This window comes from Schistocerca serialis, chromosome 3, assembly GCF_023864345.2.
Source record: "Schistocerca serialis cubense isolate TAMUIC-IGC-003099 chromosome 3, iqSchSeri2.2, whole genome shotgun sequence".
NCBI lineage: Eukaryota > Metazoa > Arthropoda > Insecta > Orthoptera > Acrididae > Schistocerca > Schistocerca serialis.
In genome coordinates this window covers 254085345-254112654 of record NC_064640.1, presented here as the reverse complement: position 1 = coordinate 254112654, position 27310 = coordinate 254085345, and the positions used below count along the sequence as shown (strand labels likewise).

General features: G+C 41.7%; 1 protein-coding gene across 1 annotated transcript; it reads left to right on the top strand.

Annotated features, from left to right (window-relative positions):
* Window positions 1-17881: 17881 nt before the first annotated feature.
* LOC126470010 (ADP-sugar pyrophosphatase-like) lies at window positions 17882-26229 on the top strand. The gene is made up of 5 exons (XM_050097488.1): window positions 17882-18088; window positions 22647-22807; window positions 22985-23136; window positions 23774-23882; window positions 24935-26229. Exons 1-5 carry the CDS (start codon window positions 17982-17984, stop codon window positions 25042-25044), a joined length of 639 nt encoding a protein of 212 aa, XP_049953445.1. The 5' UTR covers window positions 17882-17981; the 3' UTR covers window positions 25045-26229.
* The last annotated feature ends 1081 nt before the right edge of the window (window positions 26230-27310 follow it).

Sequence of the window (27310 nt, the reverse complement as noted above, 5' to 3'; positions counted from 1 at the left end):
GCCCAAACCATTGGGGGTCCCCCTCGATATGTGTCTCTTTCCACAATGTTTGGGTCCCGAAATCGTGTTCCACGTGCCCTCCAGATGCGAATCCGTCGAGAATCACTCCCTAGACCAAATCGGGACTCATCTGTGAAAAGAACAATGACCCACCGTCCGACCGGCCAGGGGCATGTTGAGTGAAGACACGACAGAGGTAAACAGACAGCAGGTCTCCAACAGATATCACTCTGCTGAAGCCTTCTGTACAACGTTTGCCTCGATACAACACGTCCAGTGGATGCTGCGAGTTCAGATGCCAGTTGCAGAGCAGTACTAAAGCGGTACCGTCGTACCCTTACAGCCAAATAACTGTCTAATATTTCTGATGTCACACGTGGTCGACCTGTCCTGGTCTGCAGCATACAGTTTCGGTCTCTATTAACTGTCACCTCGTCCGAGAAACAACAACACGATTCACATCAAGTCATCGGGCCTCGTCAATTTGCGACACTCCTGCTTCCACTCTACATATGGCCCGCCATAGCAGAGTGTCTGTAGGCGTCTTCTCTGTGTCATAATTAACCGTCTATGACTATGTACACAGCGATTGTGGACGTAGAACTACCCTGCAAACACTGTCCCTCTTGATAGGTACTCTGACGTCACTGCTGACGTGGTTGTCCGTTGATCGGAATGCCATCTTTCGTGCACAACACGGTCATAAAGACATCTGTTGACATTTTATATGATTATATCGTGAATTAGACACAGGACGGGGAAATAGCAGTTTGTTGCTTTAATTTTGGTTCAAATGGTTCAAATGGCTCTGAGCACCATGGGACTTAACTTCTGAGGTCATCAGTCCCCTAGAACTTAGAACTACTTAAACCTAACTAACCTAGGGACAACACACACATCCATGCCCGAGGCAGGATTCGAACCTGCGACCGTAGCGGTCGCGCGGTTCCAGACTGTAGCGCCTACAACCGCTCGGCCACCCCGGCCGGCTTTAATTTTGGATACCAGTGTACATATGAGAGCAATAAAACTCTGAGCACTTATTTAATGACGTGTAGCATGCAATCTAGGCCTGACAACGACGTGGCACATTCTGACATGGACCCCATAAGGTATCATGAGCGCTGGGAAGCCTTCCTGGTCAGTGACCTCTCAGCTGCACCCCCCATTTAACGGACATTGGCAAGCACTGGCTTCAAGGCAAGAAAATCTCTTATAATGGTATCCCAGATATGCACAATAGGACTAAGGTCATATGATCCCTGGGAGTCACATACAGTATCTGATCAAAAGTATCCTGACACCTATTAGCGGACATTTATTTGGAGAGTGTCCACCCGTCGCCTTTATGACAGCTTGAACTCTGCTGGGGACACTTTCAGTGAGGTGTGTTAATGTCTGTGGAGGGATGGCAGCTCATTATCCCTCAAGAGCAAAAGCCAGAGAAGGTAATATTGGATACAGAATGAGATTTTCACTCTGCAGTGGAGTGTGCGCTGATATGAAACTTCCTAGCAGATTAATACTGTATGCTGGACTGAGACTCGAACTAGGGACCCTTGCCTTTCGCGGGCAAATCTCATTCTGGACACATCCCCCAGGCTGTGGCTAAGCCATGTCTCCGCAATATCCTTTCTTCCAGGAGTGCTAGTTCTGCAAGGTTCGCAGAAGAGCTTCTGTGAAGTTTGGAAGGTAGGAGACGTGGTACTGGCAGAATTGAAGCTGTGAGGACCGGTCGTGAGTCGTGCTTGGGTAGCTCAGATGGTAGAGCACTTGCCCGCGAAAGGCAAAAGTCCCGATTTCGAGTCTCGGTCCGGGACACAGTTTTAATCTGTCAGGAAGTTTCAGGTATTACTGGATGTTGGTATGTGGAGCGAAGTCGACGTTCTAACTCATTCCACAGGTGTTACATTGCGTTGTGCTCAGGACTCTGGACACGCCAGTCCATTTCATGAATGTTATTGGTTGGTTGGTTGGTTCGAGGATCAAAGGGACCAAACTGCATAGGTCATCGGTCGAATGTTATTGCCGTCAACCCATTGCCTCACAGAAACTGCCTTATCACAGGGTGCATTGCCATGCTGACACAAAAGAGTTATCGGCTCTGAACTGTTCCTCTACAGTACGAAGTACACAATGCTGTAAAACGAGTTCATATCCTTCCGCTCTTAGTGTTTTTTAAGCTCAGTAAGGGGGCCACACACTGACCACGAAAACCACCCCCATATCGTAACATTACCTCCTCCGTATTTCACTGTTGACACTACACGTTATGGCAAGTAAATTTCTCGAGCCATTTGCCAAACCCAAGACCTTGCACCGGATCGCCACAGAGTACAGCGTGATTCATCGCTCGAAATCACTCGTTTCCTATCATCCACTGTCCAATGGCGTCGCTCTTTACACCAACTCAAGCGTCGCTTGAAACTGTCATATGAGGAGCTGCCAGTCCATAGTACACCATTCCCTATAACTCCTTATGCACAGTCATTGTGCTAGATGGACTGCCGGTAGTACTTTGTAACTGACGAGTAATTATTTTCACTGATTTAATGCAATTTTTTACAATCACCCTCCACAATGTTCGACGGCCCCTATCCTCATGAGGTCTGCTTCGTCTTGGTTTAGCTGTGGCTGCCCCTTCACATTTCCACTTCACATGTCACCAACAGTTGACTGGGAGAGCTTTACAAGAGTTGAAATGTCTCTAATAGATTTGTTACTCAGGTGGCATGTAACGAGTAGTCAACGTTAGAAGTCACTGAGCTCTCCTGATCGACCCATTCTGTTGTTACTGCTCCTTTACTGACAACACAATACTCCTTGCCCCCTTTTATTCTGCCGGGTCCACCTCTCGTGATATCTATTGGTGTATTACTCGTTGCATAGGGGCGATCAGATAGTGCAAACTCGCTCACGTCCACGGACTGTTTATTGGACAAATACGATACAATTAAAAGCGACAGGTTACTGCAGTGTCTCGGTGAAGGTACAGGTCGCCTGTGAGGTGCTCTAGGGAAACAAACGAAAGCACCTGATCGGACACTCCTTTCTGTCTTGTTCACTGATGACAGACGATAACAGGCTCAAGTTTTAACATTCTCCATACTTGACTACCTCCAGCAGCTGCCTGTTAACAAGTGAGATGTATCACCTCATGCGGTTTTCGACTGCTCATTTTCTGTCATCAGCGTGTACCATTGTGTACTTCAACTAATAAGTCCAGGTGACCTATTTTGTTGACCATTAAATAAAGCGCGATGTACGAGAAAAGTTGAAGTCTTTCGAATATGAAAAGTAAGATAAAGTTTAAGGTCATTTAAGCTAGTATTTAAAAGACTACTATTGACTAAGAAATCATCCCTACTATTGCCTGAAATGAATGAGGGAAACCATAGAAAATATAAATGAGGGAGCTGAAAGAAGATTTCAATCATTTTCTTTCTAAATATAGTCATGGAAAAAAGAGTTCATACACTTTATTTATTATAACTAAAGATGACAACCAGATATGTTATGCAGTAAACTGAAAGTATGGAGCTTCCTTCCTATTCTGTACATATAAAAGGATTAACCAAATTTAGCTTCTGCAAAAAATACATGAGAATTCTATACCAGGTGACCACATGAAGTGAGGAAAAAAGTATTTACACATACAAAGAAAATTACAGTTTACATAAATATAATAACAATGTTAATGCTTTGTGGCTTTCCTCTTCTATGTATCATTTACGTTAACCTCTTTGGAATAGAATGAACCAGTTTGTTGGCTGTCTCTGCAGTAATATTTTACCATTCTTGTTGTAGACATCGCTTCAGAGCAGTCTTACTTCATATTTCATGTTTTCTGAGCATTCTGTCAACCGTACTCCAAGTAAGTTCAATTGGATTAAGGCATGCGCTCTGTGCTGGATACTTGAGAACGTGGGGAGTATGGTACAAAAACCACAGATGAACAGTTTCCACTAAATGCTTAGGGTCATTGTCTCGCTGAAAGTAGCTATCAACACTTTTATGTAGATTTTCCTTTTGGGTATTTAAATACTGAAATCTTTTCCTGTTACCTACAACAAAAACACGTTGCCCAACACCAGTGCAGCCATACATCTTTACTGTGGGTTGAATGTATTTGGGACCGAGGTAAGTATTTGTTTGTCTCCACACGAAAAATTTGCCATGTTTTACAAATATGTTAAATGCACTTTCACTTATGAACAGAACCTTGTCCCAGAAACTTGTATTTTTGCTTATATGCTATCGAGCAAATTCAGGTCACTATTTCTTGTTCCTCTTGCTGATGTATGGTTTTCTTCTAGGTACCACAACTCCACAAATACTATATAGCGAACAGCCCCTGGTGTGATTTCCTTCCCGGACTAATCATTAACATGCGCAGATAATGCAGAAGCTGTCAATTTAGGATGTTCTTTGACCATTCTAACTAACATATTTTGTACTCTTTTAGAGTACGAATACTTTTTCCCCACTGTGTGAGGCCAACTGGTACAGAATTTATATTTGCTTTTTGCAGAAGGCTAATTTAATTAATTCTTTAATATGTACAGGTTAGGAAGGAAACACCATAATGTTACTTCAACAAACAACATCTCTGGTTGTAATCTTTAATTATAATAAATAAAATCACTCTACATAATCAACGCTGTACGAATGACCGATCGTATGCTTTGTCTCAGTCAAAAAATGGTTCAAATGGCTCTGAGCACTACGGGACTTGACATCTGAGGTCATCAGTCCCCTAGAACTTAGAGCTACTTATACCTACCTAACCTAAGGGCATCACACACATCCATGCCCGAGGCAGGATTCGAACCTGCGATCGTAGCAGTCGCGCGGTGCCAGACTGAAGCGCCTAGAACCGCTCGGCCACAGCGGCCGGCTTGTCTCAGTCACTGGGCTCTTTCGCCTGATGGAATCCAAATGAAGCTTGGCTGTTTACACGTAGAGATGTATTACTTGATATTAAACATTTGCTGCCTGCAGGGTGTATGGCACTTATTGTAGCCCATTTCTCCTGTTTACTGTCAGTTTTCCACGACCATTGCAGCACTACCATATTACCCAGCACTATATACCCCGTCAGTACAAAAAGTTTCGAGACTGAATTATTAAAAAAGAGGGAAACGTTTCTGTGCTTCGGGTGTTCTGCACAGCCTCTCCCCCCCCCTCCCCCCCTCAAGAGGGAAACGTTTCTGTGCTTCGTGTGTTCTGCAAACAGCCTCCCCCCCCCCCCCCCAATCCCCCTTGCTTGAGAACAAAGCACAAAACCGTTCACAAAGCCGTGTGAAACTGTTAGAAATATCCTTCTTTGGGATACTGTTCAATATGCTTGTCAGATTGGCTTGAATGTCGATTATGTCGTAAAAGCGTTGACCCTAAATGTGAATTTCTGCACTTAGTCATTCTGTGATATGTTCGTATCGATAACACCAAATCTCATGCGCGTGATGATTTTTTCCATAAAAGACATGTCCGCGCCTTGCATTTCAATCAAGTTGCAGCAGGCGTCCACGCGTAGTTGATTTTGTTTGAGAGTGAAGATTACAGTCCAAACTTTGCACACAATTCTACCTTCTTCAAAACATTCTGGAGAATATCTTTAACGCTTCATTTAAAGACGTCGCTCCATTATAATTTGTGGCACAGTTACACTTATAAACTAAGTTCGCACGTCCACTACTTAACACTGCCTGCTCGCAGCTGACTGGTCGGATGGACATTTGTTGTTAGCTAAAACAGCCATCGTAGTTACTGCAATGACGTGATTATTCGGCAGGAATAAAATTAGTCTCGGAACTTTTTCGACGGAAGGTGTACTTTTTGTTCCATACAGATAGTATGTTCTCATAATTATTCTGCAACGTGGCATTTTTCACATTAACAATTCATTGTCAGAGGTGAAAGAAGCAATAAGTGACAGAACAGTCCCAAACCGACCCGGAGTCGAACATTGCACTTTTGGATTTGTAGTCTGGCAGTTACTCAGTCAACGAGCCACACTTGAGTACAGAAAGAAATAATACAATTAGTAATAAACAGTGCACTGTGTGGAAGCCAAGAACTCAGCACAACTGGGTATGTGACCTGACAGGGGGCAAAACGAATACATAGAGACATTTTCTAGACAAAACGTAGCAGTCAAATAAAAGAAATGTGTAAAGAGCAAGCATACCGCTATTCAATGCTATCTGAAACAGAAACCTAACAATGTAACCGACGTTATGGTGTCTCTCATGGCCATATTTTTCATATTGAGTTAAAGTATGGTTAGTGGCGTAAATTCAGCTAAATACCTAGGTATTACAATTACGAACAACTTAAATTGGAAGGAACATATAGAAAATGCTGTGGGGAAGGCTAACCAAAGACTACGTTTTATTGGCAGGACACTTAGAAAATGTAACAGGTCTACTTAGGAGACTGCCTACACTACGCTTGTCCGTCCTCTTTTAGACTACTGCTGCGCAGTGTGGGATCCTTACCAGATAAGACTGACGGAGTACATCGAAAAAGTTCCTACTATCGCGAAATATGGGAGAGAGTGTCACAGAAATAATACAGGATTTGGGCTGGACATCATTAAAAGAAAGGCGTTTTTCTTTGCGACGGAATCTTCTCACGAAATTCCATTCACCAACTTTCTCCTCCGAATGCGAAAATATTTTGTTGACACCGACCTACATAGGGAGGAACGATCACCAAGATAAAATAAGGGAACTCTGAGCTCGTACGGAAAGATATAGATGTTCATTCTTTCCGCGCGCTATACGAGATTGGAATAATAGAGAATTGTGAAGGTGGTTCGATGAACCCCCTGCCAGGCACTTAAATGTGATTTGCAGAGTATCCATGTAGATGTAGATGTAGTGTTTTTCTGTGTCAATTTATACAAGCTGAACCCGAACTCCACCACCAAAATTTCGGAGTTTGTTCAGCGGCATTTTCAGAATGTCTTGGTGTAAGGGACCCGTGGCCTCTGGTGGCTCGCCACAGAATAATTGCATTTCGTTCGATTTCTTACCAGCCTTTATCTTTGTACCCGTATTATACTGAGAATATCTGCACAACAGTCCAAATGTCAACGGTATGCGCTGTGTGTCTTATTTGGAAACAAACTTGTTCCATTCATACAAGGTACATGCTGTTGATCATGGGCGACCTATGTAGGTACGGCTGTGTGAACCAAGTGCACTGTTGCCACATAAACCATCTTACCGGTTGACGTTTGTTCGGTTGTGGCCGTTTCTTTTTTATGCTGCTTGGACGAAATAAGACTGACAACGGCGTGCGTTTACAGTCGTGATACGAGGGAAGGGCGTCTTCTTGAAGGCAGAAGATAGGAACGTGAGGGGTAGGAGAGCTCCCGTACTTATTCCGGTTACATTTTAAACTGTCTTTTTTTCGGTCAGGTTTTGCGTCCTCCGCGAACCTATGCCCTTGGCGGGGGCCTATCTCGCCACCCTCTCGGTATATTTGGTGTATATATGCACGCTGAAGCGACGAATGAAAGGTTTTATATCAAGGTCAGGATTTGAAACCGGTTCTCCGGCTCACTGGGCAGATAAGCTAACCACTACGCCACCCTGGCACAGTGGCTTTGCACAACTGCGCGGACTGCCCTAGCACGCCTTCGTCCTCAATCCAAATTCCATCTATGCCCCAACCCATTTCGGATTCCCTCTAAACTCGAACAGAACCTCTCGGTTGCTGGAAATGTTTGATACCCCGTTTATCCGAACTGGCTACATCTAGGCCGAGTGCCACAGTTTTATGGTATGTGAAGATCAATTGTGGAGCTGCTTTCACCATTGTTCATCTAAGTACAAGAAGAACTCGAAGCTAAACTGTTTTTTTTTTCCAACTGAAAATGAATAACGATTTGCTGTACCATGTTCATAGAGTGGGAGGATTTATTCAACAACGGAGTTCTTGCTGCTATTTCGATACAGTATTGAAGGTCAGGCGAGCAGGTGCTGAATCAGATTTTCAAAAGTTTTCCAGTTATTTCCGACTTCTGCTAACTAGCGACTGGAGCGAGATGCAACGGTAGAGGAAGACCATCAAAACAGGCCGTGGAAGGACCAACGGTACCGTCCGACCGCCCTGTCATCCTCAACCGAATGACCTCATCGGATGCAGATCTGAAGGGGCCGTAAGATCAGCACACCGCTCTCTCAGTCGTTGTCAGTTTTCGTGACCTGGAGCCGTTACTACTCGGTCAAGTACAAAGGCGTGCTGAAAACTGATGCCTCCAATTTTTTATACGAAAAATTTAAAGTTTTTTAAATAAAACAAATTTTACTAACATTCTACATCTTTATTCTTCATATATAAGTATTTATTTCTCAAACCAAACATTGTGCTGAAGCATCCGCTCTCAACGAATACTCACCAGTACTTAGAAACACAGCAGCGACTGGTCGTTTATCTCGACCAACCAAGGACCGCAGCTCACGAGCAACTTGTACTGTATTACTAAATATCACTTTGTGCACTTGTAAGCTAGTACGGAATGAAGTATTTTCATGTAAAGGCTGTGCTCTGTCTCATCATTGTGCTGTGGAAATAAGGGGAGGGCACTGAGTCCTCCCGCACTGCACACTCCAAACCAAAATATACCAGAGACCTGCAAGTGAATGCACGAAATCCACTTGCAGGCCTCTGGTCCCGCACTGGTACATTTATGTTTGGAGTGTGAAGTACGAGAGGACTCGCTGCTCTCTCCTTATTTGCACTCCCCAATGATGAGATGGAACACAATTTACGTGAAAATGTTTTGTTCCATACTATCTTACATGTGCACAAAGTACTACAAGTTGCCCTCGAGCTGCGGCCCTTGGCTGGTCGAAACATGCGTCTGCTCGTTGCAGTCTCTCCTAGCGAGCTTGAGATGTCCTCTCTCAACGAACGCTCGGTCGTGCCTGCGTGAACAAAGGATCTAGAAAGACAAGTTCCGCACACATTATACCGGACAGACTGACCTGTCCCGTTTGCAAAACGCCGTTGGATGGCACTTGGGGTTTGTGGATCGAATGTGCACGACGGATTAACGACTGTTGGCCTGGTACACTGGCCAGCTGAAGTTGTTTGTAGGCTGTTTTGTATACGTCTTTAAGCAAATATCAGGTTGATTCCCCATCTGAGCCTCAGAAATACAAAACACAAATGCTTAAAATACGAATACACACAGAACAAAGCTTAGGCTTATGCACAAGCAGATAGAATACTCGACGAGGAGGGTGGTCGGCCTCAGCATTAGAATAAGAACTCGACCTCTACGTATCGTAAACTTGGTACAAAGGATCCTAATAACTCCCCCCCTAATTTCTGATACAGGTACACTACTGTACTATAACGACATACCCTCTGTCGGAGTACGAAATGCTCCCTGAATTTTATATTTTCTATCAGACCTAATCCACTCCTCACCGTGCTTCCTCACGTCAGAGCTCCAATCTTTTCCTTTTCTTTTCCTTCTATTCGTTACTACTGCCCCTTGCTCCGTCCAGTTTCCCATACCTCAAACTCTCTTGTTTTTGTAAACACAATCATTTCACATTACTCCCATCTTTGTCTGCTCTATTACATTCTTACACCTGACACTTCGATACAACCATCCCTCTTGTAAATTATCCTTCTCTACTACTGCGGGTCCAGTACAGAGCTCCGCCTACCGCCTTCACGATTACCATTTCATCACTGTTCAGAAGCACCATGCAGTTTTCAATATCGTCTTCCATTATCGTCCTTTTAATACTTTGAAAACATCTAAGTGGAATCTGTATCGTTTCTAAAAATTCTTCAGCTGAAGAGAGAAAATCTGTACCACTGACGACATACCTTCAGGCGAAGAAGTGCGAAAATCTACATTATTAAATGGCTAAGAGTTCATGCCGCCCAGTCCCAGTTGCAAGTTACTTATCTAAAGGTTTCCAGGAGCGACAAAAATTTGATTTTCAGTACTTCATGTAACTATTGACCGAATTTATAAATTGAAAATATATCATAATCTACTCATTTAAAAGTATAATCTTATGTAAAGCTTTAGTACAGTACGACAAGTATTACAGTTAGAAACTGTGTCTATATCTCGAGGCACCGCAACTCGCCGCACGCAAATATCCAGACTTTATTCATCCAGTATTTAAGAATGAGAGCACATAGTCACTTGCAACAAGCTTTACACAGTTTCAAGCTTTTATGATCCTTTTTCTCGCTGACACTCCCCGCAAAGTGATGAAATGAAAAAAAGTTTAACACCTACTACATTTTCGCTGTTCATGCAGTAAAATTGCCGCATCAGGCATGATGCTTTAATTCATTACTTCTTTACTATTAACTCTATTCGCAACAGATTTTGCAGACAATATCCTCATATGAAACTTCCTGGCAGATTAAAACTGTGCGAAAGGCAAAGGTCCCGAGTTCGAGTCTCGGTCGGGCACACAGTTTTAATCTACCAGGAAGTTTCATATCAGCGCACACTCTGCTGCAGAGTGAAAATCTCATTCTGGAAACATCCCCCAGGCTGTGGCTAAGCCATGTCTCCGCAATATCCTTTCTTTCAGGAGTGCTAGTTCTGCAAGGTCCGCAGGAGAGCTTCTGTAAAGTTTGGAAGGTAGGAGACGAGATACTGGCAGAAGTAAAGCTGTGAGACCGGGCGTGAGTCGTGCTTCGGTAGCTCAGATGGTAGAGCACTTGCCGGCGAAAGGCAAAGGTCCCGAGTTCGAGTCTCGGTCGGGCACACAGTTTTAATCTGCCAGGAAGTTTCATATCAGCGCACACTCCGCTGCAGAGTGAAAATCTCATTCTGGAAATATCCTCATATTACACTGAATGTACCTGCAAACTTATATCATTTTACGACACATCGCTCAGGAATTATGGCTCATAGACAGTGAGATGCGTGGAAAACTAGCTTCTTCTTCAAACGAAGCACAAATTACAGAGACTATACTCAGTCCAGTGTTTGAGAGCACTTAGTGACTTCCAATAAACTTTAACACTTTCGCGACAGAACCCGAGCATTCGTGCAACGGCAGTTTATCAGGCTGACAGCACCCGAATCTTGTTCGTGCAGTGCGTAAGACTTCGTAGCTGCCATTGGGCTTCCTTCTGTCCATCAATAACCATGCAGCACAAGGAGCGGCAGGGGGAGGGGGGGGGCATCCGTCGTGTCTTCATACTGCTGTCAATAGTGTTCGAACACTGACCTCTCTGCACTCGAATACAGCGCTTTGTATGTTGCTGCTCGTGTTGTGTCCACACTGTTTTCGTCTGTCAGTAAGAGTCAAAAGGGAGAAACGTGCTGAAAAGAAAAGTCCTGGTGGTGTCAATATTGTCTTGTAGCTCTTTGTATGCAACAATATTTCAAAACAATGCACACTCTGACAAATTATATGTAAGAGCTGAATGAACATTTTTTTTCTTTGTTTATATAAAAACATGATTCAGTAAAACTGTTTGTATATCTGCTAATTTTACAATCTCACAATCCACCTTTTACCAGTAGTTAAAGCAGGTTTCAAATGACACATCACCCGAATTTATTGCATTTATACGTAGTTACAATGGTATGACTGTCAACAAATGTGTTAAAAGCAGCCGTTCAGCTGCCGCGCGGCCATTGGCGCCTGGCACCTTGCCACAGTTCGCGCCCCCCCCCCCCCTACCCCCCTCCCGCCGTCGGGGCTTCGAGTCCTCCCTCGGGCCTGGGTGTGTGTGTTGTGCTTTGCGTAAGTTAGTTTAAGTAATGACTAATGTGTAAACCTAGGGACCAATTACTTCAGCAGTTTGGTCCCATAGGAACTTACCACAAACTTCCAAAATTTGCGAAAGTGTTAAACATAATTTCAAACCTTTTGCAAACTTTTTCTTGCTCACTTGTTTGACATCAAATATTTAACACATTACCCCCATTTGTAAAGTAATGAGAAATTTGCAGCTGTTTTATAGATGTTAGACTCTTTAAAGAATCTGGAGTTTAAGATAGGAATGTAAGAAAGCTTCGGTTCAGTGGCCAGTCACTGAACACGCTGTTTTTCTATAATACTGAGGCCCAAAACATATATATATATATATATATATATATATATATATATATATATATATATATATATGGGAAACAAAGCCTAAATGTGGTACGTTAGTGGTTGTCTACGCCTATATCTATACTCCGCAAGCCGCTTTACGGTGTGTGGCGGCGGGTACTTCGTGTACCAGTGTCACTTCCCACTTGTCCTGTTCCAGTCGCGTATGGCTCGCGGGAAGAACGATTGCTGGTAAACGTCTGTGTGGACTCGAATCTCTCTAATTTTATCTTCATGGTCTTTCCGCGAAATATACATAGGAGGAAACAATATATCGGTTGACTCTTCTAGGAAAGTACGCTCTCGCATCTTTCTTTATCAGTAGAACATACTATGACGCAGAACGTCTCTCTTACAGCGTCTGCCAGTTGAGTTATTTCAGCATCTTCATGACGCTTTCGCGCTTACTAAATTAACATGTAACAAAACTTGCTGTTCTTCTTTGGATCTTCTCTATTTCCTCTATCAGACCTATCTCGAACGTATGACATACTCACGAGTAGTATTCAAGTATTGGTCGAAAGAGCGTTTTGTAAGCTCCTTCCTTTGTTGATGGACTGCATTTCACGAGTATTCATCCAGTGAATCTTAGTCTGGCACCTGCCTTAATCGTACTAATTTTCTGTCGTCGTTCCACTTCAAATCGTTCTGTACGCATACTTCTAGATATTTTATGAAAGTAACTGCTCCCAGTGATCGTTCTACAATCGTATAACCATATAATAAAGGGTCTTTCTAGGTCTTCCTGCCTACTCTAACGCTACAACTTCTCTGTATACAATAGCACCACCCGCGAAAAGCCTCATTGAACTTTCCACGTTATCTACTAAGTCGTTTGTACGAGGGCTAGCTGAAAAGTAATGTCTCCGAATTTTTTATGCTGTTGGCAATGTCGGTTGAAGTATTACAAACCGGCCGCGGTGGCCGAGCGGTTCTAGGCGCTTCAGTCCGGAACCGCTCGACTCCTACGGTCGCAGGTTCGAATCCTGCCTCGGGCATGGATATTTGTGACGTCCTTAGGTTAGTTAGGTTTAAGTAGTTTTAGTTCTAGGGGACGGATGACCTCAGATGTAAAGTCCATAGTGCTCAGAGCCATTTGAACCATTTTCTGAAGTATTACACGTCATACATATTGCTCGGTCGACTATCCTCCTTCGCTGACTCATATTGCAACCATCTGCCGACAGAGGGCTCCGAATTGTAGCTTGCAAAACGGCCGTGCGTGGTAAACAGTGTGCTGTAACCTAGTTTCTAACCGCAGAAAACGTGCATCGAATTGGAATCCATAGGAGAATTGGAGCTGAGTACGGTGATGATTGTATCGGTATCAGTAATGTGTTACGTTGGGTTGTCAGTGCTCGTTGGCCCCATCCGATTTTCATGTTGCCAAAATTTAAAGAACACATTACAGGACTTCACTTTGATAGTGATGAAGCGGTGCAAGCAGAGGTGATATTGTGACTTGGTCAACAAAGTGAAGCATTCTGCAGTGACGTGACGGTATCAACAAACTGGTCTCTCGTTGGCATAAATGTGTTCGTCGCCAGGGTGACTGCGTTGAAAAATACACTTAGGTGACAAAAGTCATGGGATAGCAGTATGCACATATACATATGGTGATAGTATCACGTACACAAGATATAAAAGGGCAGTGCATTGGCGAAACCGTCATTTTTACTCACGTGATTCGTGTGAAAAATTTCCTCACGTGATTATGGCCGCACGATGGGAATTAACCGACGTTGAACTCGGAATGGTAGTTGGGGCTAGATGCATGGGACATTCCATTTCGGAAATCGTTTTGGAATTCAGATTACGATATCCACAGTGTTAAAACAGGGTGCCAAGAACACCAAATTTCAGGCATTACCTTTAACACGGACAACGTTGTTGCCGACAGCCTTCACTTAACGACCGAGAGCAGCGGCGTTCGCGTAGAGTTGTCACTGCTAACAGGTGAGCAGACTGAGCGAAATAACTGCAGAAATTAATATGGGACGTCCGTCGAACGTATACGTTAGGATAGTGCGGCGAAATTTGGCGTTAATAGCCTCTTTCAGCAGACGACCCACGCGAGTGCCTTTGCTAACAGCACGATATCGTCTGCAGATCCTCTCCTGAGCTCTTGACCATATCGGTTGGAACCTAGACGACTGGAAAACCGTGGCCGATTTCAGTTGGTAAGAGTTGATGTTGTGGTTCGAGTTTAGCGCAGACCCCACGAAGCCATCGACCGCCAGCCGTTGTGGCCGAGCGATTCTACGCGCTTCAGTCCGGAGCCGCGTGACTGCCACGGTCGCAGGTTCGAATCCTGCCTCGGGAATGGATGTGTGTGATGTCCTTAGGTTGGTTAGGTTTAAGTAGGTCTATGTTCTAGGGGACTGATGACCTCAGATGTTAAGTCCCATAGTGCTCGGAGCCATTTGAACCATTTGAAGCCATCGACCAAGTTGTGAAAAAGCCACTGTGCAAACTGTTGGTGACTCCATAATGGTGTGGCTGTGTTTACATGGAATGTATTAGGTCCTCTGGTCCAAACGTACCGATCGTTAACTGGAGATCATTTGCAGCCATTCATGGACTTCATTTTTCCAAACAACGGTGGAATTTTTATGGCTGACAATATGCCATGTCACCAGCCACAGTTGTTCTTGATTGGTCTGAAGAACTTTCTGCACAAATCGAGCGAATAATTTGGCCACCCGTATCGCCCGGCATGAATCCTATCGAACATTTACGGGGCATAATTGAGAGAGCAGTTGGTACACAAAATCGTGCACCGGCAACACTTCCGCAAATATGGACAGCTATAGAGGCAGTATGGCTCAATATTTCTGCAGGGAAGCGCCAACGATTTGTTGAGGCCCCGCCATGTCGAGTTGCTGCACTATGCCGAGCAAAAGGAGGTCCGACACCATATCAGTAGGTATCCCATGACTTTTATCACCTCGATGTAATGGTTCAAATGGCTCCAAGCACTATGGGACTTAACATCTGAGGTCATCAGTCACCTAGACTTAGAACTACTTAAGGGGGGTAGGGCGTCAAATGGGCCGACTTGGAGCAGGAGAGGCACCACAGGGCATTTTAATTTCCACTGTCTATACTTTTACATGTAAATTCATAAAACTTTGTCAGCATGGCAAGGAAGGATTCAGGATTCACACTCGTAGCAGCGGAAGTTCAAAAATATAAAAAATAACTTTTTTTACATGTGAAATTTCATCATTTTTTCACTTACTATTGGCTGAATTTGTTGCTATAGGCACACTTTTCTTCATATGTAAGAGAGACTGTTCGATGAATTTTGCACAGCATACAAACCATACTTACAGATGTCTGAAACTTTAGAATCTATTTAATTTATGAAAAAATGAATGACCTGTTACGTTTATAACTTTATGTTTCGAAAAAAATCCAATTTTGTAGTTCATTATCTCAATTTTTACCATAGTTTTTAATAGATTTGGAAAATTTTAGAGTTTCATACACCTGTAAGTATGGTTTGTATGCTGGGCAAAATTCATCAAAGAATCTCTCTTACTTGTGAAGAAAAAGGTACCTATAGCAACAAATGCAGCCAATAGTAAGCGAAAAAATGATGAAATTTCACATGTAAAAAAATTTGTTTTGTTATGTTTTTGAACTATGCTATGAGTGTAAATCCCGAATCCTTCCTGGTCATGCTGACAAAGTTTTATGAATTTATTTGTAAAAGTATAGACAGTGGAAATTAAAATGTCCTGTGGTGCCTCTCCTGCTCCAAGTCGGCCCGTTTGACATCCTACCCCACTTAAACCTAACTAACCCAAGGACATCACATACATCCATGCCCCGAGGCGGGATTCGAACCTGCGACCGTAGCAGCAGCGCGCTTCCGGAGTGAAGCGCCTAGAACCGATCGGTCACAGTGGCCGGCTCTCCATGTAAATTTTTAGACATAAAGAATAAAGATGTAGAATGTTAAAATATTAAGAAAGTTTGTTTTATTTAAAAATCTTTAAGAGTTTTCAGATAAAAAATTCGAAAGTGTTAGTTTCCAGCACGCCATCGTAGATATTGTGCTGGACCACTCAGGAACCTACTGGTGGGCTGCCTTACTTCGTTGCTTCTATTCTCAGGTTGTTGTTGTTGTGTTCTTCAGTCCTAAGACTGATTTGATGCACCTCTCCATGCTACTCTATCCTGTGCAAGCTTCTTCATCTCCCAGTACCTACTGCAACCTACATCCTTCTGAATCTGCTTAGTTTATTCATCTCTTGGTCTCCCTCTACGATTTTTACCCTCCACCCTGCCCTCCAGTACTAAATTGGTGATCCCTTCATGCCTCAGAACATGTCCTACCAACCGATCCCTTCTTCTAGTCAAGTTGTGCAACAAACTCCTCTTCTCCCCAATTCTATTCAATACCTCCTCATTAGTTATGTGATCTACCCACTTAATCTTCAGAATTCTTCTGTAGCACCACATTTCGAAAGCTTCTATTCTCTTCTTGTCTAAACTATTTATCGTTCATGTTTCACTTCCATACATGGCTACACTTCATACAAATACTTTCAGAAACAACTTCCTGACACTTAAATCTATACTCGATGTTAACAAATTTCTCTTCTTCAGAAACACTTTCCTTGCCATTGCCAGTCTACATTTTATACAGTCTCTACTTCGACCATCATCAGTTATTTTGCTCCCCAAATAGCAAAACTCCGTTACTACTTTAAGTGTCTCATTTCCTAATCTAATCCCCTCAGCGTCACCCGACTTAATTCGACTACATTCCATTATCCTCGTTTTGCTTTTGTTGATGTTCATCTCATACCCTCCTTTCAAGACACTGTCCATTCCGTTCAACTGCTCTTCCAAGTCCTTTGCTGTCTCTGACAGAATTACAATGTCATCGGCGAACCTCAAAGTTTTTATTTCTTCTCCATGGATTTTAATACCTACTCCGAACTTCTGTTTTGTTTCCTTTACTGCTTGCTCAATATACAGATTGAATAGCATCGGGGAGAAGCTACAACCCTGTCTCACTCCTTTCCAAACCACTGCTTCCCTTTCATGTCTCTCGACTCTTATAACTGCCATCTGCTTTCTGTACAAACTGTAAATAGCCTTTCGCTCCCTGTATTTTACCCCTGCCACCTTCAGAATTTGAAAGAGAGTATTCCAGTCAACACTGTCAAAAGCTTTCTCTAAGTCTACAAATGCTAGAAACGTAGGTTTGCCTTTCCTTAATCTTTCTTCTAAAATAAGTCGTAGGGTCAGTACCGCCTCACGTGTTCCAACATTTCTACGGAATCCAAACTGATCTTCCCCGAGGTCGGCTTCTACCAGTTTTTCCATTCGTCTGTAAAGAATTATTCTCAGGTATACGTTTGAAAAACTTAAGTAACTCTACGAACTACCTCTATGTTAGAGATTTATTGAAGGAAGTGGGGTCATTGTCTTCTCAGTGTCTCCAGCATTCTGAACAACTGGGGACACGCGAGAAGCAGTAGCTGGCGGCCGGCCTAAACCGAGCCGGCCTACCCTACTCTTACGATGAGAGACACTCATTCACTACAGTTAGCAACGTGACGAGGCGCACGTAAAAAGCATATCCGCAGCTCCGTGCAGGGGCATATCGCACTGCGTCCCACTGCGTTGCCTTCCAAGAAGGCACGTCGCGTAAACACGGCCCTTTTTGCTCGTTTTGTGTTTGTTTTTTTTTGCCGTGACGACGGGCAGCGGCGATCGACGAGGTCGGGCAAAGATTGCAGGGGCGCGGGGTCGGTGGTCGGTGCGCACGCAGCGGCGGCGTGGCTGGGCTGCGCCTACAAGAGTCGCCGGCCGGCTCGCCAGCGCGCAGTCACCGCCCGCCTCTCGCCGCCAGCCATGAACAACAACGTCAGCTGTCGCTTCGTGAAGGAGGAGCACATCAGCTCCGGAGACTGGCTCTCGCTCGCCAGGATCACCTACCTCGACCAGAACGGCACGCCCAGGTCTGTCACCGCTGCACGCCCTTTAATTCTCTTTTTGCGCACCAACATGTCTTATGTTGTCACTTTCACCCTATCTGGTGGCATTGTTGAATGAGCGCTACTGTATATGTACTTCAACTTTTTCCATTTTGAAATTTATTTCGTATTTTGTCGATACTTCGAAGTCTCCAGTCACACGACTGGACTTGTTGCAATAACCTATCGCACTACTTCGCAGTTTTTGAAAGAACTTTAATACATCCATATGAATGGCGTTCGTGCGCCGTGGCTATGGATTTGAAGAAATACAGGAACGAACAATTTTTTATATAGCTTTATTTATGCATCATACGTTTCAAGCTTTCACCCACCTTCAACTGGCATAATATCTTCGTCAATAAAATGTTTTTATCGACATCCTTTAGAATGCTGCAGTTGCCATTGGCCCTGTAATTTGTATCGTCTTTATACAGGGTGTCCCAGGAGGAATGGTCAGTTTGCTTCGAATGAGCGTTCCGTCATATCCCCGGAAATTGACCATTCCTCCTGGGACACCCTATATGTCTAGCAATAACATTAAGTTTCAGTGATGTTGCACGACATTCCCCACGACGTCCTGCGAACGTTGCGCTGTGTCAGTGGTCCGAAACTAAAATTGTTTGTGCTACACACATAAAATCGGGAAAAGGAGCTAAAACCTACAGAACCAAAGGCAGTTGCAGCGTTCTAAAAGAAGTCGATAATGCATTGTGTTAACGAAGATATAAATGTATTACGCAAATTCAAGACGATACGCGTCTTGGCATGAATAAATCTGGCTGACATCTATAATCCTTCAAGTAATTTTTTCCATGGAATATACTGCTACGAATACTGGCCTCAAGAAGACTTCAAAGAGATGCCGATGAATCAAGATGTTAGCTTTGATGTTGGTGATTGCTCTGTTTTCTTCCTTCATCACACCTGGGAAATTCTGTCAGCGTTCTTCCACAAACACATATGCACGCCAGTATGTTGAGGCGCCTTTCTTGTGAGAAGGAACTCTGTGTCGATGGCTTATTCAGCGAATACATAATTTCCTAGGACTGCAAGGTCTGTGTAACTGTTCAGACAGTATGCCCTTCTGCCATAGGGGGAGCCCGAGTCGTATCCCAAGTACCCTCGAGGAAATCAGTTAGATGGAAGGAATGAAACGAGATTTATTGTCGTAAGGAGAACTTGGCGACGTACTTGAGCAGTAGAAGCGGTTCCACTTATAAGAACGGGTATTAGCTATCGGTAGGGCGATGTTTTGACCACTTTCACGTTTCAGAACCCTTAGACATATGATATAGCAGCGATCATTTGACAGGCCAACGTCCTTCTCGGATGACAGTGCCTCGGGGTAATGATATATAGTTATATATTCAGATGTTTGATGTGATACTTTATCACCGTTGCCCTTTTCCACAGTGACAGTTTCCTCGTGATTTTGCCTCCATGACTTATTTCAGTCCAAAATTGCACACTCTTTGAAATCACTGTTTCTGTTAACTTTCTTTTCGTAGGGCCACGGCAACAATGGCGGCGTGGTGATATATCAGTATGACGCTCTCCCATACTTGATAGGCAACAGTAACTCGAATTCAGGATAGCAGTCGTATATGCGGTAATTTACGTGGTATTCTGTAGACATGGCAGTGGAATGCGAGGTTGTTTACGCACGCTCGGATGGCTCATCCTACCGCCCAAGCGACGTAAGTACAAGGTCCGTAAAGACGTCACGGTCATCACAGAACTGCAGATAGCGTCTGCAGGCGGACTGAGCCCTAGGTGAAGAGAACAACCATATGTCGTGCTTTGTTTCCGAAGAAAACAGGTGGAGGGTATCGTATATGACGGGCAGATAAAAACAGGATACCAAGTATAGCATTTTACAGTCTGTATTTGGTTGGTTGGTTGATTTGGGAAACGGACCAAACAGCGAGGTCATCGGCCCAATCAGATTAGGTTCAAATGGCTCTGAGCACTATGAGACTTAACATCTATGGTCATCAGTCCCCTAGAACTTAGAACTACTTAAACCTAACTAATCTAAGGACATCACACAACACCCAGTCATCACGCCAATCAGATTAGGGCTCAAACGGGTCAAATGGCTCTGAGCACTATGGGACTCAACTGCTGAGGTCATTAGTCCCCTAGAGCTTAGAACTAGTTAAACCTAAGGACATCACAAACATCCATGCCCGAGGCAGGATTCGAACCTGCGACCGTAGCGGTCTTGCGGTTCCAGACTGCAGCGCCTTTAACCGCACGGCCACTTCGGCCGGCTCAGATTAGGGTAAGATGTGGAAAGAAGTCGGCCGTGCCCTTTCAAAGGAACCATCCCGCCATTTCCCTGAAGCGATTTAGGGAAAACCTAAATCAGGACAGCCGGACGCGTGTTTGAACCATCGTCCTCTCGAATGCCAGTTCAGTCTGTATGGTTTACGTTAGTGAGGAAAGAATACGAAAAAAAACAGCAAATGTTCTCTATTTGTGATGTGTACCTGAAGTAGTTCCAAAAGACAAGTTAGTCCTTTCACACACACAATTTGTTTGGTTGGAATAAATAGGCAATAATGTGAAAATAAACAGTTTGTTAGTACACTTTTTGTGCTTATTTACTCAGCAATGCTGAAATCTGTTCTTTTACTTGAACTGTCTCTATTAAACGATGTGGACGCGCCATTTACCGTCAGCTTCAATTTTCAGTGATGTTTTATATTTACCCAATACAATGCAGTGTTCGTCCATACTTGATACTTCAGAGGCATAGTCCATAAGCGTTTGCATTTAATTAAGTAACTGCACTCTTCCCTGTATTCAGGATTCTGTCTTGAAGTCAAATTTGCGTCAAGAAGGCAGCCATATTCACGTGCCGGTTTCATTGACTTTGACTCATTCGACGTCCCTGAAAGTCTCCCCTTGGGAGTCAAGGCTGACTTTCCTTTTTACGTCATTCTTTTCTTCTGGTATAGCAGCAAATGACTGAAAGATAGCTTATGGTACCAGCCTCGATCACGAAGACAACAGGGTCTGATCTTATCCAAAAGCAGCTGAGATCAGCCAACTTAATGCGGTTTCAGAACAAATGATCTCTCACGTCGACTGCTGCACTGGTTGCCCTCTTCATTGCCCTATTCACCGTAGGAACACGACGATCAAAATAAAATTAAAAAATACTACAATAAACAGTAATAAGCAAGATGTCAGAATTATTATAGCCTGTTTCACACGTGCAGTTAAAACAGGTCAATCTGATGCCTGTAGGACACGCAGTAAGTCTGACGGTTCACCGTAGCCCCAACAGATGAAAGTCTGTTGGTACTCTACTTAGTCATGACAACGAAAGATTGTTTTAAAAGTAGAAAAAAATATTACGTACGGTAGTCTAAAGAATGATTGAAAAGAAAAACGTGTGCTTACACGCAAATTTTTTTACAATAAACCTTTTTATTTTACTTACCAGTATCTCAGTTCCAGTTCCACTATCCTTATTACCGTACCACTTTTGAAACTGTAATACGAGTTTCATCGGACACCTCGAGCACGTAAGAAACGAAACAGATAACTTTTGGACTGTCACTTCAGTTCTCATATTCAAGCGAATCTAGCTGTGATTTATAAGATTCCTTAACTGTTTGTCGTTTCTTCCGATAATTAATTTCTAATATTGAATATTTTGGGAACTAATCTGCTCGGGAACTATTCTGCTCAGTATAAGTTATATTCCTTTCGCCTCTTTTTATTAATTTGAATACGATACTTGCTTCTTTCTGTAATAGTAACATCTCGTCACAGGTAAGACTGACTGCAGTATGTTTCAATAAACATCTCGTTCCAATCTTTTTCACTTCTTGATGTCATCACATTGTTTACCTACTAACTGCAATGTACCGTACCTCAATGATCCATCCCATACACATGCACCAGTATGCAAACACAGTCGAGCGCTGCGCAAGCTAGTGAATGGCTAAGTGCAATATGTGCTCCAGTTTCCTGAGTACCTCAAGGTAAACACACCAATCCAGTTCCATTATTCACACATTCTGATTTAGCTGCACAGGTGTGCAAACTTGTGAAGTCTACCTCTATATGTATTAAAGCCATCTGGCATAAAGTTACTTCCATTACATCTACAGTATTGGTAACACTCATTCCATTTACAAATTTGGAATCAAAATACTTATTGCAGATATTATGATAACTGCGTATAGTGTCACCAGTAGTTACTAAAATACAAAATACTTCCTTCCAATAGTTAATTCTAAGAAATAAAAATAAAATAACAATATATTTGTTTATTTTTTCCTACAGAGAAACTGTGAAATATACTAGAGACACAGTATTCTGTAGATAAATAATGAAGGTTTTGTTTCACTTGACTACAGATACTATACTTTACCAGCTACTGTAGCGCAAGAGTCTGTACTAACTCTGCCATACCAACAGAAGTGACATATTTTATTTCATACTATCCTTGGAAATCTAGTAAAGAGATTGCTGTGTGATAATGATACTAACAATAATAACAATTAAATGTCTATCTTTCCAGAGTTTGGGAAGGTGCAACAAGGCTGACAAGAACTGACAATGCCAAGATTGATGCAGTTGGTGTCATTGCTTTTTACAAAAGACTGCTGCATTATGACTGTATTATTCTTGTCAAGCAATACAGGCCAGCATTGAAGGCTTATAGTATTGAAATGCCAGCAGGTAAACAACCTTAATATAGGAAATATAAAGTAATTCATGGAACATACTTTCAGATATATACATGTTACATAAATTAGTTGAAAATTTATGATAGCACAAATGACTTAATTTCATTACTTTATCAATGGCTTGCATATTTTAGAGCATGTGTAACCATAAAATCTCTACAACACACAGGTCTAGTTCAAGAAAATGAGTCTCCTGATGAATCAGCATTGAGAGAACTCAAGGAAATCACGGGTTTCACAGGAAAGATCAAGAAGATTGGTCCAATACTAGCAATGGACCCTGGTGCTTCTAACTGCTCAATGCGTCTGGTCACAGTGGAGGTATGTAAACTGTTTCTAAGCTATTTGTCAATAGGTACATGAATAAAAGTGCAAATATAGCTGTTACAAAGAAGATAAACAAGATAAATACATCACACAGTGCATCATGTGATTAATCTGATTCCATTTACAGTATTATTCGGTAGTTCGTACCTAATCTTTGTCTAGCTGATTACACTTTACAATTATCCTGATTTTCGTTTCTTGGATATTCATTCTATTGTGCATGAACCTGGATTCTGAATATGATGGTGCTTTCAAGGAAATGACAGGGGATGTCTTTTACAAAGTAATTCCATTCAGTTACTCTTTGGTCAACAAATGAGTATTTTATTCTTATTGATCTTTCAGAGATTAATACTCATTTGTGTGATGGTCTTTCCATCCCTTATTTGTACCATGTGTGAAAATCTATCTATCAGTGAAACATGCTAACGTGAGTTAAATTTCAGAACCATATATGCCCTACATCTAGTTTAACATAGTTAGAACGAAATATATTGAAGGCGTTCTTAGTTTTGCATTTTTATTCCTCTTTTGGAGAGGAATTTTGTGTATCCATATTGTCTTTTAGTTGCTGTTTTAAGAGTGCTTGCTTTTTTAAGTAAAATCAACAGCATCTTTGTGTTTTGTATAGGTGAATGGTGATGATGTTGATAACCTGAATTTGAAAATTAATGGAAATGGAGTCCGATTTAAGGAACCACTCCTGATTCCTGTATCGGAACTTTTGGAGAAATTGAGTGGTATGTATATTTATAATTTTAAATAAAATTACCTAAATAAGGGCACCTGATAACAGACAAGTGTTTCAGGCTAAAGGAGATTTGCAGAGCTATTTTATGTAACATCCATGTAAACATACAGTATTAGGAAATTAGTTATTTCCCTTTGTCTTGCTTGTGCCTAAGCAACGGAAACGTTCAGTAGTCCTTCATTCACTTATTGTTTACACCATACATATCACATGGCTGCTGATAATTTTCCTGTCTTTACACAAATATTTCTTTTATAGAAAAATACATTGAAATTACTTCAAGTTGGAACAAAGTTTGTCTTGTGCTTTATTACCTATTCAACAATAAGTGATTGGCACATTACGTCACTGTCCAATTTCCAAACTTTTCTGGTGTTTAGAAGTTTAGTATCCAGAGTCTTAAAAATGTGTGCTTCACCATGTGAGATAAGTAAAAATACAATCCTCAGTTATTAAAGCCTGCAAAAGATACTGTACTGATTTTAAATATAGACTATTACTAAAAAATTAATAAGGCAATAGCTGGATAGTTTGAAATTGGTGCCCAGCTGTTGTAATGATGGCCTCTTTTGCCTTTCAAAGCAGAAAACAGGCTTCTGTAGCTTTGGATTGCACCAACATGTCCTTACACGCTGTAACTGAATACCAATAAAGTAAATCTTTACTGAATTTGGAAATGAATGTTCACCATTTGATGTGATTAACAATAAGTGCCCCTCCTCCTCCCCCCCCCCCCCCACACACACACATTTATATTGAAGTTAATGCTATGGCATGTGTGTATAAGCCAATGTTGTTGACTTGATTGCCATGATGTGATTCATACTGTCTAGACTCTCAGTGGATAGTAGTAAAAATGCAGTTGAAAGATCAGTCAAAATATACATTCTCCTTTCTTATAAAAGACATGCTCATACACATTGTGGTGTTGCATCTGAAACAAATTGTCTAAGCTTGATTTTAGCCGTTTTTAATCATTTGTTAAAATTATGTAATAGATATACCTGACAACTAACAATGAGTTTCCACTTTCTTTTTTAGCATATGCATCTGCAGGATTTATCATCGATTCAAGAATTGATGCATTTGCCATTGGTTTGGTTATGGGTAACCAGAACAGGAAAAACAAAATACCCACCACACTGCTGTGAAGAGTCATTTGCAACATTTCATATCAGCTTATCAAATACCAAACTGTATATTTTAATTCAGTACATTATTGTATTTAGCTGAATTCATCCCTGTACCTGTAATTACTTTCATGTCTAGTGTAATACTATTTTCTTTGTTGATTGTATGTCACCATATCTCTCTCCTGAATTGATGTTAATTCTTCTGCACTGAAAAGACTTCAATTTTGTGATTTCTTTATATATTTCACTTGGTGTCTGACTTCTGTTGAATTCAACACAAATTTGACTTATTCCATTCAGGTTGTTCCTTAATTAGCCTATCAAAAATGTGTCTTGTACTGTGGACAATAATCTTCACTTGCAAATTTATTCAAAAATAGTGTCATAAGCACAATTGATTCCTATGTCTTGCTGCAGATTACAGAGCCCATCTACTACTTGTTCCAACAAGTTTCATACATTTAAAGGAAAAGAATCTCAAATTTAATTTATTGTATGCTGGGTGAGAGCTAGTGGAATACTTCAACCAAGAATCATTCTGATAATCACTTTTCATTCATCATTATTTTCTAATTTCACAAGGATCATCACAAACATATTTCACAGCATCATTTATTTAAGATATTTTGTACTAAATAAGTTCTTTATTCATCATCTTAATTTATTTTCTGCAAACTGTCATTTAGAAATTTGTCTGTTAATTTTAGAGTACACTTATTGTCTATTATTCCCATTTTGTTGTTTGTTGCAAATTGTCCTATTATCTTATTGCCATTTCTAATTTTCCTCTAATTGAAATCTATTACAACCATAAAAACTTAAAGGTTTCTACCTCATGTCACATATTACTGTGTACATAGAAAGTCACTGGGAAACACAAGAAAGTGGAGAATGTTATCAGCTCCTACAAAGACTGAATTCTGTTTATGGGCCATAAATGCTAAGAGAGAGATAAAATCCAGAATGTAAATCTCTCTCATATTAATTTTAGAGAGAGAGAGAGAGAGAGAGAGAGAGAGAGAGAGAGAGTGAGTGAGTGAGTGAGTGTATATTTTGTGTTTGATTGTTTTATTCTGGTCACTGATAAAATGCCAATATGCTGAGAGTGTGTTCTCAGAAGTGTCTGTATTATTATATAATTTTTATGTGACTGAATATTAGCAATAATTTTTAAAATGATAATAAACAAAAATTAATGTAAAATCTGTGTAAATTTCATAAATGCTCCAAATACTTTAAACACCCCAGTCAAGCTGGAACTGTTTTGTAATTACTTCTACAGCAAAGGTTACTTTACTGAAAATAGGCTTAAACCTGAAATTAGCATTTCCAGTTTTACATTTTCATGTGTGGCTTAGAAGCCAAAGTGTTTCATTCCAAAGAGATTGGTATGATTCTTTTCAGATGTGGCGATGCTTTTTGTTATGAAAAATTCTCCGTTGTCTGGGTTGCACATTGGTCTGTAAGTCTTCATTTAACTGGTTAGGTAAGTTACTTTACAGGTCAAAGAAATGCAAGGACTTGCCACTGCTGTAATGACTGTGCTTTGTGGAGATCTGCATGTCAAATCACTAGAACTATCAACAATCTATTCTCATATTGTAACTTTACTACACATACCTACATACTGGCTACGTACCAAACACAAATGAATAACATTGTGGAAGTGTGGTTCAAAAAAATGGCTCTGAGCGCTATGGGACTTAACTTCTGAGGTCATCAGTCCCCTAGAACTTAGAACTACTTAAACCTAACTAACCTAAGGACATCACACACATACATGCCCGAGGCAGGATTCGAACCTGCGACTGTAGCGGTCGCGCGGTTCCAGGCTGTAGCGCCTAGAACCGCTCGGCCACTCCGGCTGGCTGGAAGTGTGGGTTTGTATTTATATTCTAATAACATTGACTGAGAGTGAGTCAGGTTTGTAAGACTTTTGGCTTTTAAAAATGTTAACGCAGATACATGAGAGAAATACAGCTTGTGGGAAATAGAGAACGTAGAGTCTTGTACCGCAAAGAAGCAAGGGAGAGGATGTTGTTATAGATGGCTGATATCCTCATTCTACAAGACAAATGCACACGTGGATTAATACGGTTCTTCATAAACATTAACATTTACTTAGCTGGAATAGAGTCCATGTGTTGTGGTACAAGCTCATCAGTAATAGTCCTCTTGCAAACAGTGTCAGTAATCTTGCTATTACAACTTTAGTCTTACTACTGGCCTTGCTATAGGCACTAATCTGGTCACTATGTACTGTTGTAACCTACGATGCGAACTG

Bases quoted from the DNA above. Each gene is read 5' to 3' on its own strand.
- LOC126470010 (XM_050097488.1), top strand. From the start codon at position 17,982: ATGAACAACAACGTCAGCTGTCGCTTCGTGAAGGAGGAGCACATCAGC. The intron at 22,808-22,984 runs GTAAACAACCTT...TACAACACACAG, and splicing joins TAGTATTGAAATGCCAGCAG to GTCTAGTTCAAGAAAATGAG. The intron at 23,883-24,934 runs GTATGTATATTT...TTTCTTTTTTAG, and splicing joins ACTTTTGGAGAAATTGAGTG to CATATGCATCTGCAGGATTT.